Source organism: Rhodnius prolixus, unplaced genomic scaffold (assembly GCF_049639745.1).
Source record: "Rhodnius prolixus isolate KJV_2025 unplaced genomic scaffold, Rpr scaffold_8, whole genome shotgun sequence".
Classification (NCBI taxonomy): domain Eukaryota; kingdom Metazoa; phylum Arthropoda; class Insecta; order Hemiptera; family Reduviidae; genus Rhodnius; species Rhodnius prolixus.
The window spans coordinates 13,677,852-13,697,204 of record NW_027411593.1 but is presented as its reverse complement, the minus strand read 5'-3'; the positions used below and the strand labels follow the sequence as shown (position 1 = coordinate 13,697,204).

At 30.5% G+C, this 19,353-nt stretch overlaps 1 protein-coding gene across 1 annotated transcript in view; it reads left to right on the top strand.

Annotated features, from left to right (window-relative positions):
- LOC141451523 (uncharacterized) overlaps nt 1-19,353 on the top strand; it is a 36,606-nt gene that overhangs the window by 5,416 nt on the left and 11,837 nt on the right. The window contains exons 4-8 of the mRNA XM_074122961.1: nt 7,150-7,301; nt 8,904-9,011; nt 9,746-9,847; nt 11,998-13,962; nt 17,843-17,876. Of these exons, the coding sequence (XP_073979062.1) occupies nt 7,150-7,301; nt 8,904-9,011; nt 9,746-9,847; nt 11,998-13,962; nt 17,843-17,876 (2,361 nt within the window). The remainder of the gene's footprint in view (nt 1-7,149; nt 7,302-8,903; nt 9,012-9,745; nt 9,848-11,997; nt 13,963-17,842; nt 17,877-19,353) is intronic.

The window sequence follows — 19,353 nt, the reverse complement described above, 5'->3', positions numbered from 1 at the left end:
CCGTTTAATTTTCTATTTGAAAGAATTAATTATTTTTGAATAATAACTCTTAATGGACCCAATTCGTTTATTATGTCATTAAGTGAGGAATAAATTTCTCATGATAGTTTATAATTTCTAGAAGTTGTCTTACGCTGTGAGATGTGTAAGTGGTGCTGCTTTGGTTTTTTTTCTGGTTAGGTTGAATAATCCCTTCTTCATACAAAAGCCCTAAAAGTATTAATACACACATTTAAGCCTCCTTCATATTACAGTTTTTTTTTTATTCATTCTTTATTTTTGAAGAATTTTTATTGCCCCATAATTAGTAAAAAGTTTTAATTTTGCAATTTTTACTGTTGGTAAACTTTTTAGTAAACGTTATTAATTCTGTTTCGAAGAGATTTTGTCATTATAATTTCTCAATATCGCATATTTTCATTATTACAGTAAAAAATACAAATTCCAGGCCTTTTGTACTATTTAAAGCCTTAAAATTTTTCTCGTATTGAAAAATAATTACAGAATATTTGCTCAGTAAGCACGAATTTCAAAATTATTTTTACTATTTCACGGCTTTGCATTTTCTAAATATTACCTTTTCTGATATTAAAACCAACCAAGTTCTGAATTTCTAATTTATCGAATTTTCTACACACATAGACATAATATATATGCTATTACTGGTTAAGAAATGAACAAACCTGTTTTAACATTCATTAATTTTTTATAATTCATTTACGTATGTAGTAACTGGTTTTAAAGAACATTATTTCAGAAATATGCATTAAACTTGTTGAGAACAGATATTTGATGAAATTTGAAGAAATTTGCTGTCTCATATTATTTTACGTGCTAAAGGAGATGAAAGTGCCATCTACTCATTTCCATAAGGTTATATTATGTATTATTACTTGCAACTCCAGGATAACTTTTAATTCAAGTAATTTATTTAGAAGAGTATATTTATCCAAAATTTTCTATTAATTAAATTACTTTTTTCTCTCTTGTTAAATTTTCCTTCTTAGAGCCCTATTAGAATCGGTCTAAGGATGAGATCCAGTGTTTTTTTTATTATTGATATGATGGAATCTGTAATAGCTTTTTTTTGTGTGTGAACTTAAGGTGCGTGCTTAAGGAGGTTATAGGCGCACGGAGCTTTTTTCAGTACCATACCTATTCCAATTATAAGGATGAACTACGAAATTTACTCTGAAACGCCTTCAAAACATGTTTTCTTTCGTTCAATTAATCATACTTATTAACATAGATTTCTATCTAATTTGTGTTAAGAAGAGTATCTTCTGAATAGCTGCCTAATGTGAAATCGGGTTTGTATCCGTATACTTGCCCGAATGCTACAATCTAAGTATTGCGGACCCAAATCCCAGTTCAACAATTAAGTCGAATTAGAAATGTTGTTTTTGACCGTCATTAAATTTCTTTATTTTAAAATTAATAATCTAAACTAATATTTATATATATATATATATATATTATTTTGACGGGCTTTGTTTTACTACACTCCTTAATTTTAAAAATATGAATCCATTAATTGTGTATTAAGAAGTAGAAAGGTTTTTATTAACAACTGTTATCGTAACATTAAGGAGGAGAATGTAGTTCTTGAAACGCATTTGTTTTTTACATTTAAAACTTTTAGTTGTAACTGAAAAGGTAAATTATTCATTGCCTTTGTTTGTGATACAAAACATATAATAAAAAAAATTAAAATATAGAAATTTTGACCAATATGTTATTGTTGATCCAGGCCTTTATTGGCTACTTATATTTTTATATTGTTATCGCTTAATTGTAATGTAATATTTCCTTTGTACAAACTATATATCTTTTTATATCTTACAATTATATTATTTTTAATTTTTTTTTAGAAGTTATAAAGCTAAATTGTATATTGTGGATCTAAACAAAAATGATTATGGTGCAAATATTAACATTTAAGAACTATTAAATAAACTGTCATCAGTTAGGGTAAACTTTTGTTAAGATCTCATTTTTCAATTAATACAAAATAATTACCGCAATAATAAAACTCTAATTATTTGTGAACTAAATTATATTAAATTAATGCTATATATATTATCATTTGGAGTATATTAACAATTACTTTTTTGGTACCATAAGAAAGGCACTCTTTGCCCTAATAATAGTAGGAAATAAAGTTAAGTTTGTATATTAAGAAAAAGATGAATTTAGTTTAAAAAATGATATTACTCAATAGTTCAATCAATGAAAACATGCAACAATATTCAATAAGCAGTTAGTATTAAATTTATTTTATATTATAAATATGTTAAATTTTGCATTTTTTAAACTTTCAATTTTTGTTGGTTTAAACACTTTTGGTTTGGTGCTAATTTAGTAGTTGGACTTAAAGCCCGCCAAAAAAAAAAAAATTGGTTTTACAAAACTGTCTTTTTGGTAGGAAACCCATTTTAAACAACTGAAGGAACGCTTCACTAAAAAGTTTTATTTAAATTGAATAAGTTATTATATTATAAAATATTATCAGTGAAGATGATTCAGAAATTTTACTTAGGGTTACATGACAAACTGAAATTATAATATAAAATTATGTGGGTTATAATAACCAAGCTAAAGTGTTATTCTAGAAACGTCAGCAAAGACAAATTATTAGCAAATCCTTCTTAGCAAACGATGGCCTCTATTTTCTGTAACTTTGTTAGTGTTGACAATTATTAGTTGTTTTAGCTCAGAGGTTTCCAACGTTTGATAATGCTTTTCCTTAGGTTAGGGCTGCCGTAAATGTTATAGCAGTAGAACTCTGGTTTGAAGTTTTTATTATTTTTGTACCAGTAACTATTATCTGTGTGATATATGAAGTAATAAGTTTTGAATCTTTTAAATTTGATTGAAAACCTACAGTAGGATTGATCTGAACATGTTGATCTTCCAAGGTGGCTCTGATAGAAAATAGTAAATGCACAATATAAAGTGCACTTATTCTAGGAATAACTGATTAATCAATATATAATAGAGGCCCAGCAAATTTGAGAAATAATTAAATTATCTTTTTATTTCCAAATTTAGATAGTAATGGTATTATTATAGGAAGTAAATTATAATCTCTTCTAAGTGTTTATAGAAAATAAAAACGTTTTCTAGTTCAGCCCACTTAAAAATTATTTACTGTACATCATAACGAAGAAGAATCTGATTGAAAATTGTGTAGTAATCAATCATTTCCGTTAGTTTTATCTGAAAAGAAGACTGGTTTGCCACACTTTTCTCTAAATCTTAATTAATTTTTTTTTTTTTTCTTTGTGGAGCATTGCAAAATAGATTCGAACAAATAATTACATTGGTTTAAAATTACATCTATGGAGAAAAAGTCATATTACTATTGGTTTATTATGAAATAGTGGGTGTTTCAGTCAAAACATTCGTTGATATAATGTGGAACAGTAAAAATTATGCGCCAATACTGGAGGTTTGCGAATATATTTATCTGAACGCATCAGTCGAGAATGTAAATCAGAATTAATTTAGAGAATCAAATGAATAATTGCTATAAAATTTCATTCATTTTAAAAAGAAAAAGTAAGTTGTAAATTAAAAAAGGATCTGGCACCTGATTGAATTCCTCCATGAGTGTTGTCCTTAAAGTTTCTATGTCAACAAATGAGATTTATGTCGGAATTCTTATGTAAAATCTGTTAGAGGAGGAAACACCCAGTCATCTTATGATGGATTTCCATGATTCTTGCGAACTGTTGGGTAAGTAGTCTTCGGTTAGCGCTTGAATTAGGTCTGGCTCTGGACTTCTCTTAGTTCTAGATTTCTTTTTGTTGTTTTTCTTAGAGTAATACTCTCATGAGCCCACTTGATAGTGCAAGGCTTGATCCCTTGATAATAGTGGTCGTTTTGTTCTATATCATATTATTACATTAAGGTAAGGTACTAACCAGCCTTCTTGATTTTCAATTTTGGTAGTCTCAATAGATCTGTTCGTTGTGTTCATCAGAGTTATCTCGTTCAAGTGCATTTTATTATTATTTTTAATTTAAGGCTCGCAATTATCTGAGGTCTTTGGCGCACTGTCGGCCACCGTAAAGAGTTTTCTTGTTACAGATAACACTAGTTACAGGGTGAGCTGTAAACAAGCTCCTAGAAAGTCAGTAGCTGGATCGAACCCCGGTTCTTCGCCAGTTCACTCACCGCTGACGTGAGTTTTTATTAATATTTTTGGTTTGTTTTAAATTAGGCTCTTGGTTTATTATAAGTTCTTAGAGTTAATTCCTGTTGAAGGATCTTAGAGTGTTGTAAGTTAAATTTAGCAATAAAAGGAAGATGCTCCATAGGAACTCCCTGGAGTTACAAATACTGGAAGAAACATGGTAAAGGAGGTATGCACAAAATTTTTATCAGGCGTACTCGCTTGATCACTTACAACAAGAGCGTGGCGACTGCACGTTTGTATTTAATTAATGGAAAAACAAAAGGCATTTCGTTTTATGATTGGTACTAATATATGTAGTTACTATTATACTATAGCACTATTATAATTTAGGCAAAATAGCTAATTTGAATGTTTGAGGCGGCCCTAACTGATTGGCTAAAATAATAAAACATTCAAGATTGTTGGTATAAATATTATAGAAAAGAAATTTGTAATTAGCTGTGAAGAATGAAAGACATTTAAAAGTTGTGATAAATGAAAAGGAAAACAAATAATATTCAATTAATATTTCATAATTGTAACAGATTAGACAATACAAAAGTTCTTAAGTTTAATATTTTACAATATTGCTTTTTGAGAAGTTAAATCATTTTCAAGTATTATTATATTAAACAAAACAAAAATTGTACTAATATCTGCTGATATAAAAATTTTTTTTTTTGTCCTTTCTATTTTAGACAAAGAATGTCAAAAATGTTTGTAAATAATGAAAGAACCAAAAATTATACATACTTTATGTACTTTCCGTACTTTATTAATTTATACGTCTTGTTTTTCAAAAAAACACGACTAATTTTCATATTATTAAAAAATGAAATTGTAAGGTGAAATAAATACAAGTTACTTATTAAGAGAGTTCACTTTTTTATTCTTAAAATATAGCAATGGCGACGAGAAGTACAAGTTCAGATAAAGAGCACAATTAAGAAGAGCAGATAAGAGCATAATCTATGTAAGTATAGAAAAAATAGGATCAGTTTTAAAGACAAACTAATTTTACATAAAGGGAGGCTTATTATAAAGTTTTAATGAATTGTGTTCTAGAATAGACTTATTTATAAGAAACTGAATCAAATTGAACAACTTAGTGACGACAATAAAGTACTTTCCGCACAAGATCACCCACTTGAACAAACAACTTGAAAATAGAGAAATACGAACGAAATTATTGCACCATATTTTTTAAAACTGGCAGCAGTAGACAATATTGTGGAAGCTCAATTGAAGTAAGGAAATTTAGTAAAGCACTCCCAAAGTGGAAGAGAGAGTACTGGTTCGTGATTATAGATCCAAGAATAGCTAGTGGATATTTGAAAAAATTTTCAGCTAGAGTTTGAAAATTACGCTAAAAAGAATAAAAAAGGGAAGGAGTGGATGACATGTTGATCGAATAAGAATTTCGAATTTGCGGGAGGACACGTCCTAAACTTAATATTTTTTCATATGTGTGTTTTTATTATTACAAAAATCACGAGACGAATTTTCTTATTATTAAAAAGTATTTACAAGGTGAAATAAATACTTGTTTATGTTTAAATTTACTTATTTAAGTAAACTAAGAAAGTTTACTTTAAAATATAGAGCTAACTACACAAGTATCAGATTGTATGTAAGCGAATTATCATTCACTCACTCATTAAATACCTTAGAAACCAAGACAGACAAACTCGAAAATTGGCACACAGTTTTTCTCGTTGGGCCTTAAGAACTGAGGAAACTACTATCAGCATATTTAAATATTAATTTTACAAATTAAATATAAGTTATTGTCATTCCAAAAACAATATTTCAGAAATTCTCCACCCCTGGAACTCAACCATTAACCCTATTTACAATTGTAAAATGCACAATCAAAGGTCTAATTGCAGTATGGGTTTTTCCATTTTTATTATATCTACAGGATTGTGGCAGATTTATATTTATACATTTTTAATAAATAATATAGAAATCTGTGCTAATTCAAATAACACAGTAAGTTGAACATTACCACGGTAACGGTACAGCACATAATTCACCATAGTATACAAAGAAAATTTTCAGTAAAAAAATTCAACTTCAGTACATAAAATGTCATCGCCTCGAAAAAAGGTATAATATATTTTCATAAGATTTTGGTACTATTTATATTAAAATAATAATTTGCCTCGTTTCTGATCACATTTAGGCAATGATATTTTAAATTTAAGGAAGAGGAAGGTAAAAGTAATATTTTGAATTTAGGTTTATCAACTAATTTTTCTTTATAGTAAAAAGAAGTGTTGCTATCAAGTTTAATTTTCGATTTAGAGATCCCTGAATTCAAAAAGTGGTTTTTATAAACTAATACATGTACCAAAATGTGAGAGAGCATACAGCTCAAAAATGAACACTAATACGTGCAGGAGGCACTAATTTTATATTGGATTGAGTATCCATGAGAGGCCTAAAAGAAAATGATTGTAAAAAATCCTGAAATTGTTCCATTACAATTTTTTTACTGCTTTGATTTCTCTAAAACGACAGTGGTCAAGTTTTCTAATTAGTGCGCTCTTATTTCTTGACCCAGTCTTAGTAGGATTCAGACATTTTGATAGTTTTCATCATTAAATGCTGCCTATAAACTTAAATTAATTAAATTATTGATAGAAGAATATTATTTTCTCGAAATTTAAATTTAATAAAGTCTTTTAAATTTAAATAAATCGGGTCTGAATCCTCTTTTTAGATTACAAGATTTATTTTTCATTCATCGATGATTAGAATCATAAATCAATGATAGAAGTATTGATTTCCACCTATAATTAATAATTGCTTTCTGACATATGTAAATATAATGCAAATAAGCACGTCCAACGTCTATACCCAAATTAAGGAACCGCCATTAAGCTCTTAAAATCTTAGATAATTTAAAATCCAAGTTTTTTTGTTTCTAGTTTAAACACACACAAAAAACTGCCTTTTTTTTTTAGATGAAGCTAAACCAGCCAGGAGCCTATGGAAACATAGGAGATTTTTTTGGGGGGATTGCACCTTGTCCTCACCTTCACTTTAACATGGAAATAATCAACAGAGAGGTACTTTCAAGAGATCAACACTTAAACTTACTCGCTACACCAAAAGGGTAAATCTGCTATGTAAATAGATATCCATTTGTATTTGCTGCTATTCTAATGTTTTACATCTGAGGGAAGATGAGAGACTGTTATTGTTATTAAGCAAACATTTTTATTGCAATGTTTACGAGATGATGGTTTCTATTTAAGGACTATCTGATCTAAAACTTATTCGTAATACTTGACGTTGCATCTCTTGATTTATTTATTTACAAATAAAGGAAGCGCCTGATACCCACAGTAAAGGAGTTTGTAAAACAAAGTACAATATCAACTTAAAAAAGAACAGACAATTTAAACTTGATATAAAAGAAAAATACAAATAATATATATATTTTTTTAGTTTTATTGCTACGTATATAATACATGCATAAATCAGGCAAAGTGTAGAAAAAAAACAAAACAATTACATGATGCAAAAACTACGCGTCACAGCTGATCCAGAACGCAACCCTAGGGGCTCAGGAAAAGAGAAATCAGCCATTGCTGATTGTAAATTATTGAATTTTAATGGTTAGTATTGTTTGGGATAGAAGATCAAGAGGCTTCTCCAGAGTCGCGGTGGTTTATCTGGATGAATTGTAGAGGAAAGTGTTGAAACTTGATTTGGGATGGCAGGATAAACTTCAGTGGAAGTTGAAAAATAGTGAATGGATAGTTTCGGTGAAAAAAACCGATCTTGAGATCTTTGTGAAGGGTGAAATTAGGAACATAACCGGAAACACTAATGATAGAACTATAGGCCGAAGACTTGTAATTGAAAAAATTAGATGCAGGTTTTAGAAGAGCCCCACAGTTCTGATCCCAGATAAGTAAAAGTAAAATCTTATAGAGTAGTTACGGCTAACAATTCGATTGCGAAAATTTGTTCGTCGATCACGGCCGATAGAAGACAATAAGGATACTGAAGATTCCTTATCATTATCTTTGTCTTGATACACACTAATTATGATTCCTTGGTTAGAAACATGCATACACAGGCTTCTCATTAATAATGATAGGGCAGCAGAATAAATTTAGTTGTTCTTTACTTTTGTTCAGTTGTATGCTTTTAAATCTCAAGTGAGGGTTCCTTGAGTTTACGGTCCAAGTAAAAAAAAAAACCAGTTATTTGGGACACGTTTGATGCTTGAGTGTGAAAGTCCTGTGGACCTTCATCTTTTGTAACTTTCGCTTTCATTTATTTTTATACCCAATGTGAGCTCACCAGCTTTTTATTAGTTGGAGTTGCTTTTGAAGGGATTTAGAGGTTTTGAATGGTTCAGGCGGATAGAGAGGATTGCGGTATCATCATAGATAGTGATTAAGATGTTAGGGTGGGAAGGAATATCAGCAGTTTATGCAGTGTCAAGGTAGGGACCAAAGATGCTGCCTTATGGAACTCCTGTAGAGATGGGTTTATATGGTGAATATTCGCAGCCCACTCGTACTTGAAAACGACGATCAGTTAAGTAGGAACTGAGAAAAAGTTTTGTCAATATTAAAACTGTCCGGTAGGGCAGTTGTATAAGGGTTGATAGGTCAGTTGTTTTATCTTTAAAAGTACTGCTGACGAAATTGTAAATCGATGCTTTCCTTACAACAAATTTCATAATATTATAAATTTATAGTTATCGCTGGGAAGAAATGAGTGAAAAGAAAGAAAAAGAACCATCCACTCAAACTAACAAATCTAGAACTATGTGTGGTGGTCGCAGACTAAAAAAGGGCGAAAAGGTGTAAGTTTTATTTTACTTTAATTCAAAGATTTGTTTGATTCACATATACATTTGTTTGTTATATGTATATTATATTGTATGTAGTTATCGTTCAGTAACAAGTAGGCCTTGTTTTAATTAAATAAATTATAAATATACACATATTATGTGTGTTAGAAAGGCGTTACCGTAGCAGCCGACCGCGGTTAGAGGCTTGGCCCTAACAAAGGGCTAAGATGTATTGTTCGATTCCCGCTATAGGCCTTCGATTTTATTTAATGGCTAATGTGAGAACTTTATAGTCAAGTATGTTTGCTAGTCGCCTCTGTCCACGATACCTAATTGGTAGTTGGTCTTAAAGCACGCCTGAAAAAAGGTACTTTACTTTATATATATATGTATGTATTTGAGTGTTAAAGGCATGTGGATGTTTTAATTAAATAAATTGAGAAAATTAAAATATTGTTGATTTTGTTCATTCAAATTTTCACATTTGATGTTTCATTTCAAGAAATGTATAAAGTACATTTATAATAATAATAAGCAATTTTTCCCATCCGTGAAAATTTTTCTGAAATTAAAAAACTTAGTATAGAAAGTATGTCTACGGGTTAAAATTCTTCATTGCCATAGAGCTTCTGAGTAATGTGTACTAGGATGAAATTATTTTTTCCCCCACAATTCGAACCATAATATCGTCAAATATTTGGATGTTTATAATTATTTAAATGATAATTATAATTTTATTATTGCAGTTATATACAGAATTTTCTGGCTGAACTTTGGACACTTTTTACTCCAGACTTAGAAATTCGTTTAAAAGGAGTACTGATGAATGAGTTTGGAATGTCTCCGATGTAAGTAAAAACACCGCTAAATAAATATTTACATAACTTATAAATATTGGAACAGTCTTTATTAATATTTTAGAATAAACAGGATTTTATGAAAAATTGAATACTCAGTAAACAAAACTTAAAAAGCCCACTTGGTACTGATATTTTAGCTAGATTATTTCAGTCATTTGGGCCTCCACCTTATGAGCCATTTTAACCATCTTCTCATCATATTGCCGACCTCCTATTGTATCCATTCTATTAATTACTAGAGTCATCTGTTATGTCAATACCGCATTGCTGCAGCCATCTTTCTTCTAAAAACAATTGTTGGAACCACGCTGAAGAGGCGAGAATTCTCTGTACCTAATATACAGGGTGTTCATTTTAAGACGGCTCAAATGCATTTCATGCTTAAACGGTTGATCTGATCAAAAAATGGTAGAGGAAAAATTCGATATCTTCAAAATTAAAGGTGCTAGGCCATTTCAAAATCTGGTATTTATTAATCATATTTTAATTTTTTAACTTGTTATCAAAGAGAAAGAAGACACCTTTAAAGGTGTCTCCTCAGATACAGAGAGCAGTTGATAACCTTCTGGCTAACTTGGCTTGCGAGCCAGAGGAGACACCTTTGAAGGCAAAGTACATGCTTCACAAGTTGAGTAAAGTGAAGTATTTGATAAATTAAGGAATAAGTTTGATCCTTTACATAACAGTTATTGATTACTTAAATAGGTGGCAGTAGGTTTCCAATATTTTTGGTAATTATCGCAACTCTCCCAAACTTTCCAATTAATTATTAGACCTTCTTGTTTGTAACAGATGTATAATTAATTTTTAGCCATTTTGTGTATGCTTGAGAACATCTAAAGCTCTTAACATTTGATTTTTCTTAGAAAAATCACACGGAAAACGACTTATTTCCCGATATTAAGAAAAATACTAGCTTTACTGCCTTGGCAATATTTTTAGAAGAAAGGGGATAAAAAAATACATAGAAATGACCTATCGCGTGCTTTTCTTTCTCTTTGATAACAAGTTAAAAAATTGAAATATGATTAATAAATACCAGATTTTGAAATTGCCTAGCACCTTTAATTTTGAAGATATCGAATTGCGGTTTCTGGTTTCTTTCATTGCTTTTTATACTCTTTAAAACTGTGTACATGAAAATTAAGGTAAACTGCGAACTCTTATTTTTGGTCGCGCGTCAGCCGCGTATGCGGGCAGGAATCTAAAAACCAAGTCACATATTCTGAAACTAGAGGTGACGGGTAACAAATTTTTCCTCTACTATTTTTTGATCAGATTAACCGTTTAAACATGAAATGCATTTGAGCCTTCTTAAAATGAACACCCTGTATATAATTCCAGTTGCTTAGTCCTACCAGTTCTGCGCAGCTTAGCTCTAGGACATCATGTTTTTTACCATGACTCAAGAATTTTCTTTGGACAAAAAAACGTCCATAAACAACAGATTTTATATTCTTTTTAAATATTTTTTTGTGATTTAGACGCATCAATACTTTAAATTCCCTTTTTAATTTTTAGCATATTCTTAACCTGTTAAAATCTTAAATTCTCATTGAATTACTGAATTATTCTTTACTAATTCTTCTAAACATGTTTACTTAATCTTCTACACAACTGAATATTGAATCCCCACATGAAAAATAGTTGAATACTTCATTTTATTAGGTAAAAATCCCACTTCGAGTCAATCGATATTCTTCAAATTGGGAATCCTGGCAACGCTTTAAACGCTTAATATTATATAAGTGATGAAAATACGGACTATACTAAAGTGGTGTGTTAGAGAGTTGGTTAGAGTGATATTTCACGAGGATCCAAAAAGAAAGAAAAGTTTTAATCTTCAAATTTCCAGGGAAAATTCTTTAAAATAAAATTGATAAGAATTTAGAGGGTAGTAATAGCATTACAGGCTGAATAATGAAAATCGACGTGAGAATTTTCGTTAAGAATATCTAAAAACTATAATCGCATCATCATATTACATTTCTGACCAAACTTTACTATCGGAAGCAATATCTAACGAAAACGGAGTACTATTAGTAAATACCATTTATTTAGTTTTAGAAATATTTCCCAAATAACTATTGTTATTATTGCAGCAAGAGAAAATAAGTTTTGTTGTTTTAATTTTTTAGGGAGGCTGAAGAATTCATAGAGGAACAAAGAAAAATTAATGTAAAAAGAAGTTCCTCTGTAGGTGTAAACGAAAACAAATGGTACTGTCCGGCTAACCTATCTCCTGCTCTATACGAGAAAAGAGTAAACGCTAGGAAGCCATGTCAGAAAATAGCTCTTGGAGTTCGGAATTACTGGATAAAAGAATTTACACAAAATTTGGCAAACAGCATGAATGCATACATTATGACAATGTTATCAATAAAACGGTCTAAAAGAACTCAATGTTTTTCTGAGGTGATTTTAAAATTAATTTGTACAATTATCGGTCAAGATTTCACCTTAGATTCACCTGAAACGAATCTGCAAAAATTATGTGTATTTGTCGCCGATCGATTGGGAGTTTTACTTGGAGGTATCACTTGCACCGCTGATGCTCAGCTCATGGAAATGTTAAGGAAGATGGAAGAAAAAGAAAAAGAAGCACCACCACCTGAAGAAGAAGCGAAAGCCGAGGAAGTTGAAGAAATTGAGGAAGAGGTGCTAGAAGAAGTTGAAGAGGAAGTATTGGCTGAGGAGGAAGAAGAAGTGGAATTATCAGAAGAGGAGGAGGGAGAAGCTACAGAGGGTGAAGAGGAAGGCGTTGAGGAGGAACAAGAAGAGAAAAAGGAGGAAGAAGTAAAAGACGAAGAAAAAAAAGAAGAAAAAAAAGAAAAAGCAAAAGAAACAGAAGAAATAAAAGAAACAGAAGAAGTAAAAGAAACAGAAGAAGAAAAAGTGAAAGATACAGAGGAAGAAGTAAAAGAACCAGAAGAAGAAAAAGAACAAGATAAAGAAGAAAAAGCAAAAGAAGAAGAAAAAGTAAAAGATACAGAGGAAGAAGTAAAAGAACCAGAAGAAGAAAAAGAACAAGATAAAGAAGAAAAAGCAAAAGAAGAAGATGAAAAAGAAAAAAAAACAGAAGAGGTAGAGGAACCAGAAGAAGTAAAAGAAAAAGAAGAAGTAAAAGAAGAAGAAGAAGAAGTAAAAGAAACAGAAGAAGCTAAAGAAACAGAAGAAGTAAAAGAACCAGAAGAAGTAAAAGAACCAGAAAAAGTAAAAGAAGAAGAAGAAGTAAAAGAAACAGAAGAAACAAAAGAAACAGAAGAAGTCAAAGAACCAGAAAAAGTCAAAGAAAAAGAAGAAGAAGAATATAAAGAAGTAGTTGAAGAGGAAGTAGAAAAAGAAACTCCTGAGCAAGTTGCACGTGAACCTGAGAAAGAACCAAGTGAGATCACTAAAGCGGAACCAGAACCAGAACCTGGAAGGAAAGAAGTCCCTGAAGAGAAAGTTATGGAACATGTGGTATCTTGGATTGATGTAACAAAACCAGAACCTACTCCAAGGCAGGAAGAATTAGATCAAATAGTAAAGGAGAGATTAGAACAAAAAGTTGAACGTAAAGACGAAACTGCTAAAGAAGCTGTTGCACAAGTAAGTAAACGTGTATCTACGTGGGTAGATAAATTAGTTAAAGATGTAGAAAAAGAGTATGGTATCACTCGGCCAGCAACGGAAATCAAAGTTACACCAACGTTCCGCATTAAAAGAAATTATGGTGCAGCCTGTTACAGCATAAAAGAAGTACCTTCAGATGTTGTATTGCAGAAAGTGATGGAAGGTCGTTCTGATCCTGCGAAAGCAATGACTGGCGCAATTACTAAGAGACCAGAAAAGAAGCCAGGGAAAGGAAAAACAATGACAGATTGGGTGAGCTGGGCGACCGACGTTGCATCAGTAGCTGAAAACTGGGCAGGATGGATTGATAAAACGTGCACTGAACTGGAAGAAAGTAGTAACAAACACAAACAGGGAACTAAAATGACTAAGGAAGAATGGACTAGAATAAAGAAAGAAACAGCGAATAAAGCAATAGAATGGCGTAAAAATAAACAGCTTTTGAAAGAAGCTGCAAAAATGTGGGAAAAGAAATATAAAAAGTCATAGTTCTTTTTATTAAAGAAGCAATTCCGTTTTATTGGTAAATATAGTTCACGCTTCAACAGTATATCCATGTTTTATTTACTTATTAATAAAAAGTATTTACTTTTAGTTACATTATCCCAATTTTACAAGGAAAAATAAACATACAATTTTACTTTTTTGACTTTACATTGTGTAAATATAAATTATTCTAGCATATTTTAAATTTTGAGAATTCACTGAATATACACTGGGCCAAAAAAGTCTGTGAACACTAACCTAAATTTTATTACTTTTATTATTATCTTATTAGAAACTTCTTTTATTTTCAAATGAAATATACTATTCGATAGAGAGAAACCAGAGTTTTTCATTTTATATTCAATCTTTTATTTTTGTTCAGCAGGAATATCACAATTAAATGTTTAACAAAACAACACCTCACACGAATGCAAAAAAAGTCTGTGAACAGCTGTATAAATGTGTACAAACATTAAGATAACAAACAGAAAAACGATTGAATAAAGTTTCAAAGTTCTCTATTGTATTGTAGAAACCACTACAGTCAGTTTTGTGAATAAATAATCTAATTAGTACATATTTAACCACTAATATGGAAGTTCCCAGACCAATTCGAGAACTTATTGTGACGTTGCGAAATGAAAGAAAAAGTATTCGAGAAATAGGGAAGATAGTTCAAAAAAACCCTTCAACGGTGCATAATATAATTAAAAAGTACGGAAATGTGATTAGTAGGCCACGCAGTGGACGGCCACCAAAACTTAATTCCTTTCATAAACTGCAAATTCTGAAGTCTGTTCGAGAAGAACCCAGGACAAGCGCTCAAAAAATCAGTCAAGAATTATCAAGTGGTTATGTGTAAGCGTAACACCACAGACAATTAGAAATAAATTACATGAATACGATTATTGCGGTCGAGTCCCGAGGAAAAAACCTTTAATCAATAAAATAAATAGTAACCGCAGATTGGATTTCGCGAAAGAATATGTTTCTAAGCTTTCTAGTTTCTGGGAAACCGTAATCTTTTCAGATGAGTCGAAATTCAATGTATGTGGGTCTGATTGACGACAAAAAGTGTGGCGAAAAAGAAATGAAGCTATGAAAATGAAAAATATGAAGCCTACTTTTAAGCATGGGGGAGGCAACATTCTGGTGTGGGGTGCATGAGTGCTAAAGGAGTGGGCAAGTTAGATCTAATTAATGGTATGATGGACCAATATGTGTATGTGGATATATTAAGACGCAATTTAAAAGAAAATTCAAAAAAATTAGGGTTGGAGGGAACGTTTGTCTTCCAACAAGACAATGACCCGAAACATACCGCACTAAAAACTCGGGAATGGCTTTTAAATAATACACTCTGGCGCCTAAACACCCCTCCACAATTGCCAGACCTTAACCCAATAGAACATTTGTGGGATGAAATCAGCCGCGAAATAAATAAACGAGGAATAAGAAACCGTGAACAACTAAAAAACGCTATTTTAGAAGAGTGGGATAAAATTCTAACATTGACGACCACAAAATTATTAGGATCGATGAAAGCTCGCTTGTTGGAAGTGATTAGGAACATAGGAGGTCCTACAAGTTTTTAAAATTTATAATTCACGTACAATGTGTAAGAATGATTTATTTCTGCAAAGTGTTCACAGACTTTTTTTGCATTCGTTTGGGGTGTTGTTTTGTTAAACATTTAATTGTGATATTCCTGTTGAACAAAAATAAAAGATTGAATATAAAATGAAAAATTCTGGTTTCTCTCTATCGAATAGTATATTTCATTTGAAAATAAAAGAAGTTTCTAATAAGATAATAATAAAAGTAATAAAATTTAGGTTAGTGTTCACAGACTTTTTTGGCCCAGTGTATGTTCAAGGTGCCTTGAGTACGAAAAAGTAGTTTTTACTAATCGGCTTGTTTCACCATGACTCAAAAACGATGAATTACAGAAAGTTAGAATTTAATATTTATCTAATAAGATGACGCCACAATACGGTTTCGGCAAAATGGGTCAACCAGAAGTACTCTTAAATAATAATAATAATAAATAATAATAATAATAATAATAATAATAATATATAAATATAACAGCTCACTGTCCGGTGATGGAATATTTTTTGAATTTTTGTTGTTGATTAATTCTGATGATACTTTCATGTTAATGATGTAGATTTTTGACTAGATAAACATCATAATGTCATGGATACTATTATTCATATTTGATGATGTGTGACTAGATATAGGTATGTTTAAAGTGACGAGCGGCAGAGCCGTCTCCCCATCTACAACTCTCAAGTCATACTGAAGACGAAGAGTGAAGAGATATCTTGTTTGACAGCTGTATATATAAAGTGTTAGTGATACCTGGAGGAGAAAGTATGAACTAATTTTGATTTTTCTTAGTTAAAATAGTGATTGTGTTACACCATTAATTAAAGTTAATTACTTTATTAACTCCATTGTTTTTATCAATTATTATTTAGCTCGAGCTTTTTTTTAATTAGGAAATATTATATTTAGATGGCATTAGGTATGTGTTAATTAACGATACCGGAAGTAAGGTAAAATAATTTGTTTTAATCTGAGAAAATATGCATAAAATGTTTCTTGCTTGTCGAGTGTGCAATAGTACTGCCAAACTATATAGGTAGGTGAATTTTGCAGGGCGGGTGGGTGGGGCGTATATTTTTTTATTGAGAAGCCGCCCTCACACTATATTTCTATTTTCTATAGAAATTCACTATTTTTGATAGTCATTTTTGATGATGTCAAGAAAATAAATACAATAATAATTGAATTTCATTTATTTTTTATATTTTTTTAATAATTTTTATAGATACTTTCATATTTATAATAGAGGTTTTAGACTAGACACTCAGTAATATTGCATGATACTTTTATGTTTGATGATTGAGATGTGAAACTAGACAAGATTGTATTTAGAGTAGACGAGCGACAGAGCGACGTACTCCCCTGCATCACTCAAGTCGTACTGAAGGGAAATTATGTTTATAGCTGTATATTTAGATCTTAAGTGCTACCTGGTGGCAAATATTTGAACTAATTTTATTTTTACCTGTTTTTACCGCTCACTGACGGCATTTTTTGTAACTAATTTTATTTTTGCCTGTTTTTACTGCTCTCTGGCGGCATTCTTTGTAACTAATTTTATTTTTACCTGTTTTTACTGCTCTCTGACGGCATTTTTTAAAACTAATATTATTTTTTTTTCTGATTTTGCCGCTCTCTGATGGCATTTTTTAAAACTAATTTTCTTTTTTATGTTTTTACCCAATATTATTTCTTTGTTTCTTTTAATTATACTGTACTTAAATGAATTTTTAGTTAGATACTTATTTGTACAGTACTTAATTTGCGTTTTTTTTTTTTAAATGAGTCTATGGGAAAATGAGAAAATATATTATGACGTCATTAAATTTGTTTAGATTATTCTTTATTTTGCTACCAATTGAACATTCTTTTTTATAAAACAAAAACATTTAAAACAATTACATCTTTTATGTAAAGATTATTAATATTAACTAAATTATAAAAGTAAAATTCACATTAAATTTTCTTTTTTTTAAAAATAAATATTAAGTATAAAAAAAAATGATTATACTTCTATTAGAAATACACTATATACTCTACTGTATTTTTAGTTCTAATATTATATATAAAATTAAAAGTATAAATATAGATATATTTAAGTAAGAGCACATATGAAGCTGGAAGCCTGAACGTTCGCCACGAAAGGCGTCCTTAACAGCAATCATCTTGATTATCTATGAAAAAGATAAATGAATAGAATTATTTATATGTATCAGAATATTATTAGAATATAATATTTTTGTTTATATTTTTAGTAAAATGTTTTTTTAGTTATGTGAGTGTTTCTAAAGATTTTGGCAATTTAGTAATATATGGTACTTTATGGGAAATCTTGTCTTTATTGGAAAATCTAGGGAGTGGTAATTGCATTAGATGTTTTTATTTTATCTCAGCAGGCAGGAGAAAAGTTATGTTAGAGTGTCATTAGGTAATTAATATGAAGACAAAATTTAGTATTAAGTTAACTTTGAATAAAACTTTTAAGATAAAAAAAGTTACGTGAGTGTATGACATTTAATAAAACAGATCATTGTTCTAAGTTACCATGACGCTTTTAACATTGGTCACATATTCAATGTTTAAAATAATAATAATAATAATAATAATAATAATAATAATAATAATAATACTGGACTCCCACGCGGAGGTCCCGGGTTCGAATCCAGCAGCTGACCCTTAGATTTTCTCTTCCTAGGAGCTTCTTACAGCTCACTGTCCGGTGATGGACAGTGTTGTCTGTAACGAGAGAACACTGTCCGGAGGCCGGCAGTGCACTGGAAAAAGCTCCGGGCGCTAATAACCTCAGCTGTTGATGCGCCAAAAAAAAAAAAAAAAAAAAAAAAAAAAATAATAATAAATTGATTCATTCACCAGGAAGCAATCTAAAGGAGTTTATGGCTGAAATTAGCTTTTAAGTATTAAAACTTATTGAAGTATAACCCAATTGTTAACTCCTAAGTGTGCTCCTATTCGATGTTTAACTAATTTAAGTTTATTCTAATAAAAAGGAGTAAATACTGAGGTTTGTAAACACACGTACTACGTATTAAGAATCACTGAACATAATACCTAACATTAAAAAATGAAATAGTCTTAATAATGTCTATCTGTCAGAGAAGTTCCTATTTTAGACTTCAATTTGTTTATTTGACACAACTTAGTAATCTAAATAAAAGTTTTATTTACGTTCTAAAATTCTTCAAAGATTCTAAAATAAATCTACAGTACTTGTTTTTATGTTAAACACACTTGAAGCTTTATAAAAAGTTAGTAAGTTTTTAGGCAAAGTTGGTGCTATCGCCCAGTTGAATAAATAAAATACTATAAAGATTATGGGAACAATATTTCCAACTATTAAGAGAAAAAATTTAATTTAAAATGATTGTAGAATGTTGAATAAAAAGAATGATAAGAAATATAAAATTAAGTAAACGGTTATGACGCAGTACGCAACATCAACACTATCACTTCCGCTAAAGGTTTTTTTTTTTTTTTTTTTTATTGTATATATTTATTTATTTACAACCTGTATACATATAAATCCAGTAAATGAGATCATAATTTTGTTAGGTACAGATTGTAGGCTGCATCCGAGGACCCAGCGCCACAATCGGGAAGGCATGCTGAGAGGGGCCAGCCAATGCTGGAACCCTCTAGAGGTTGGAAGTAAGTTTAGGAAATAGGTAAAAGGTCGTGGGGCCAACGTCGTTTCAGGCGTCGTGGAGGACTGTCGGGATGGGTCGTTGTGGATAAGGCTTGTGCTGTGGGATTAGGATGTATGG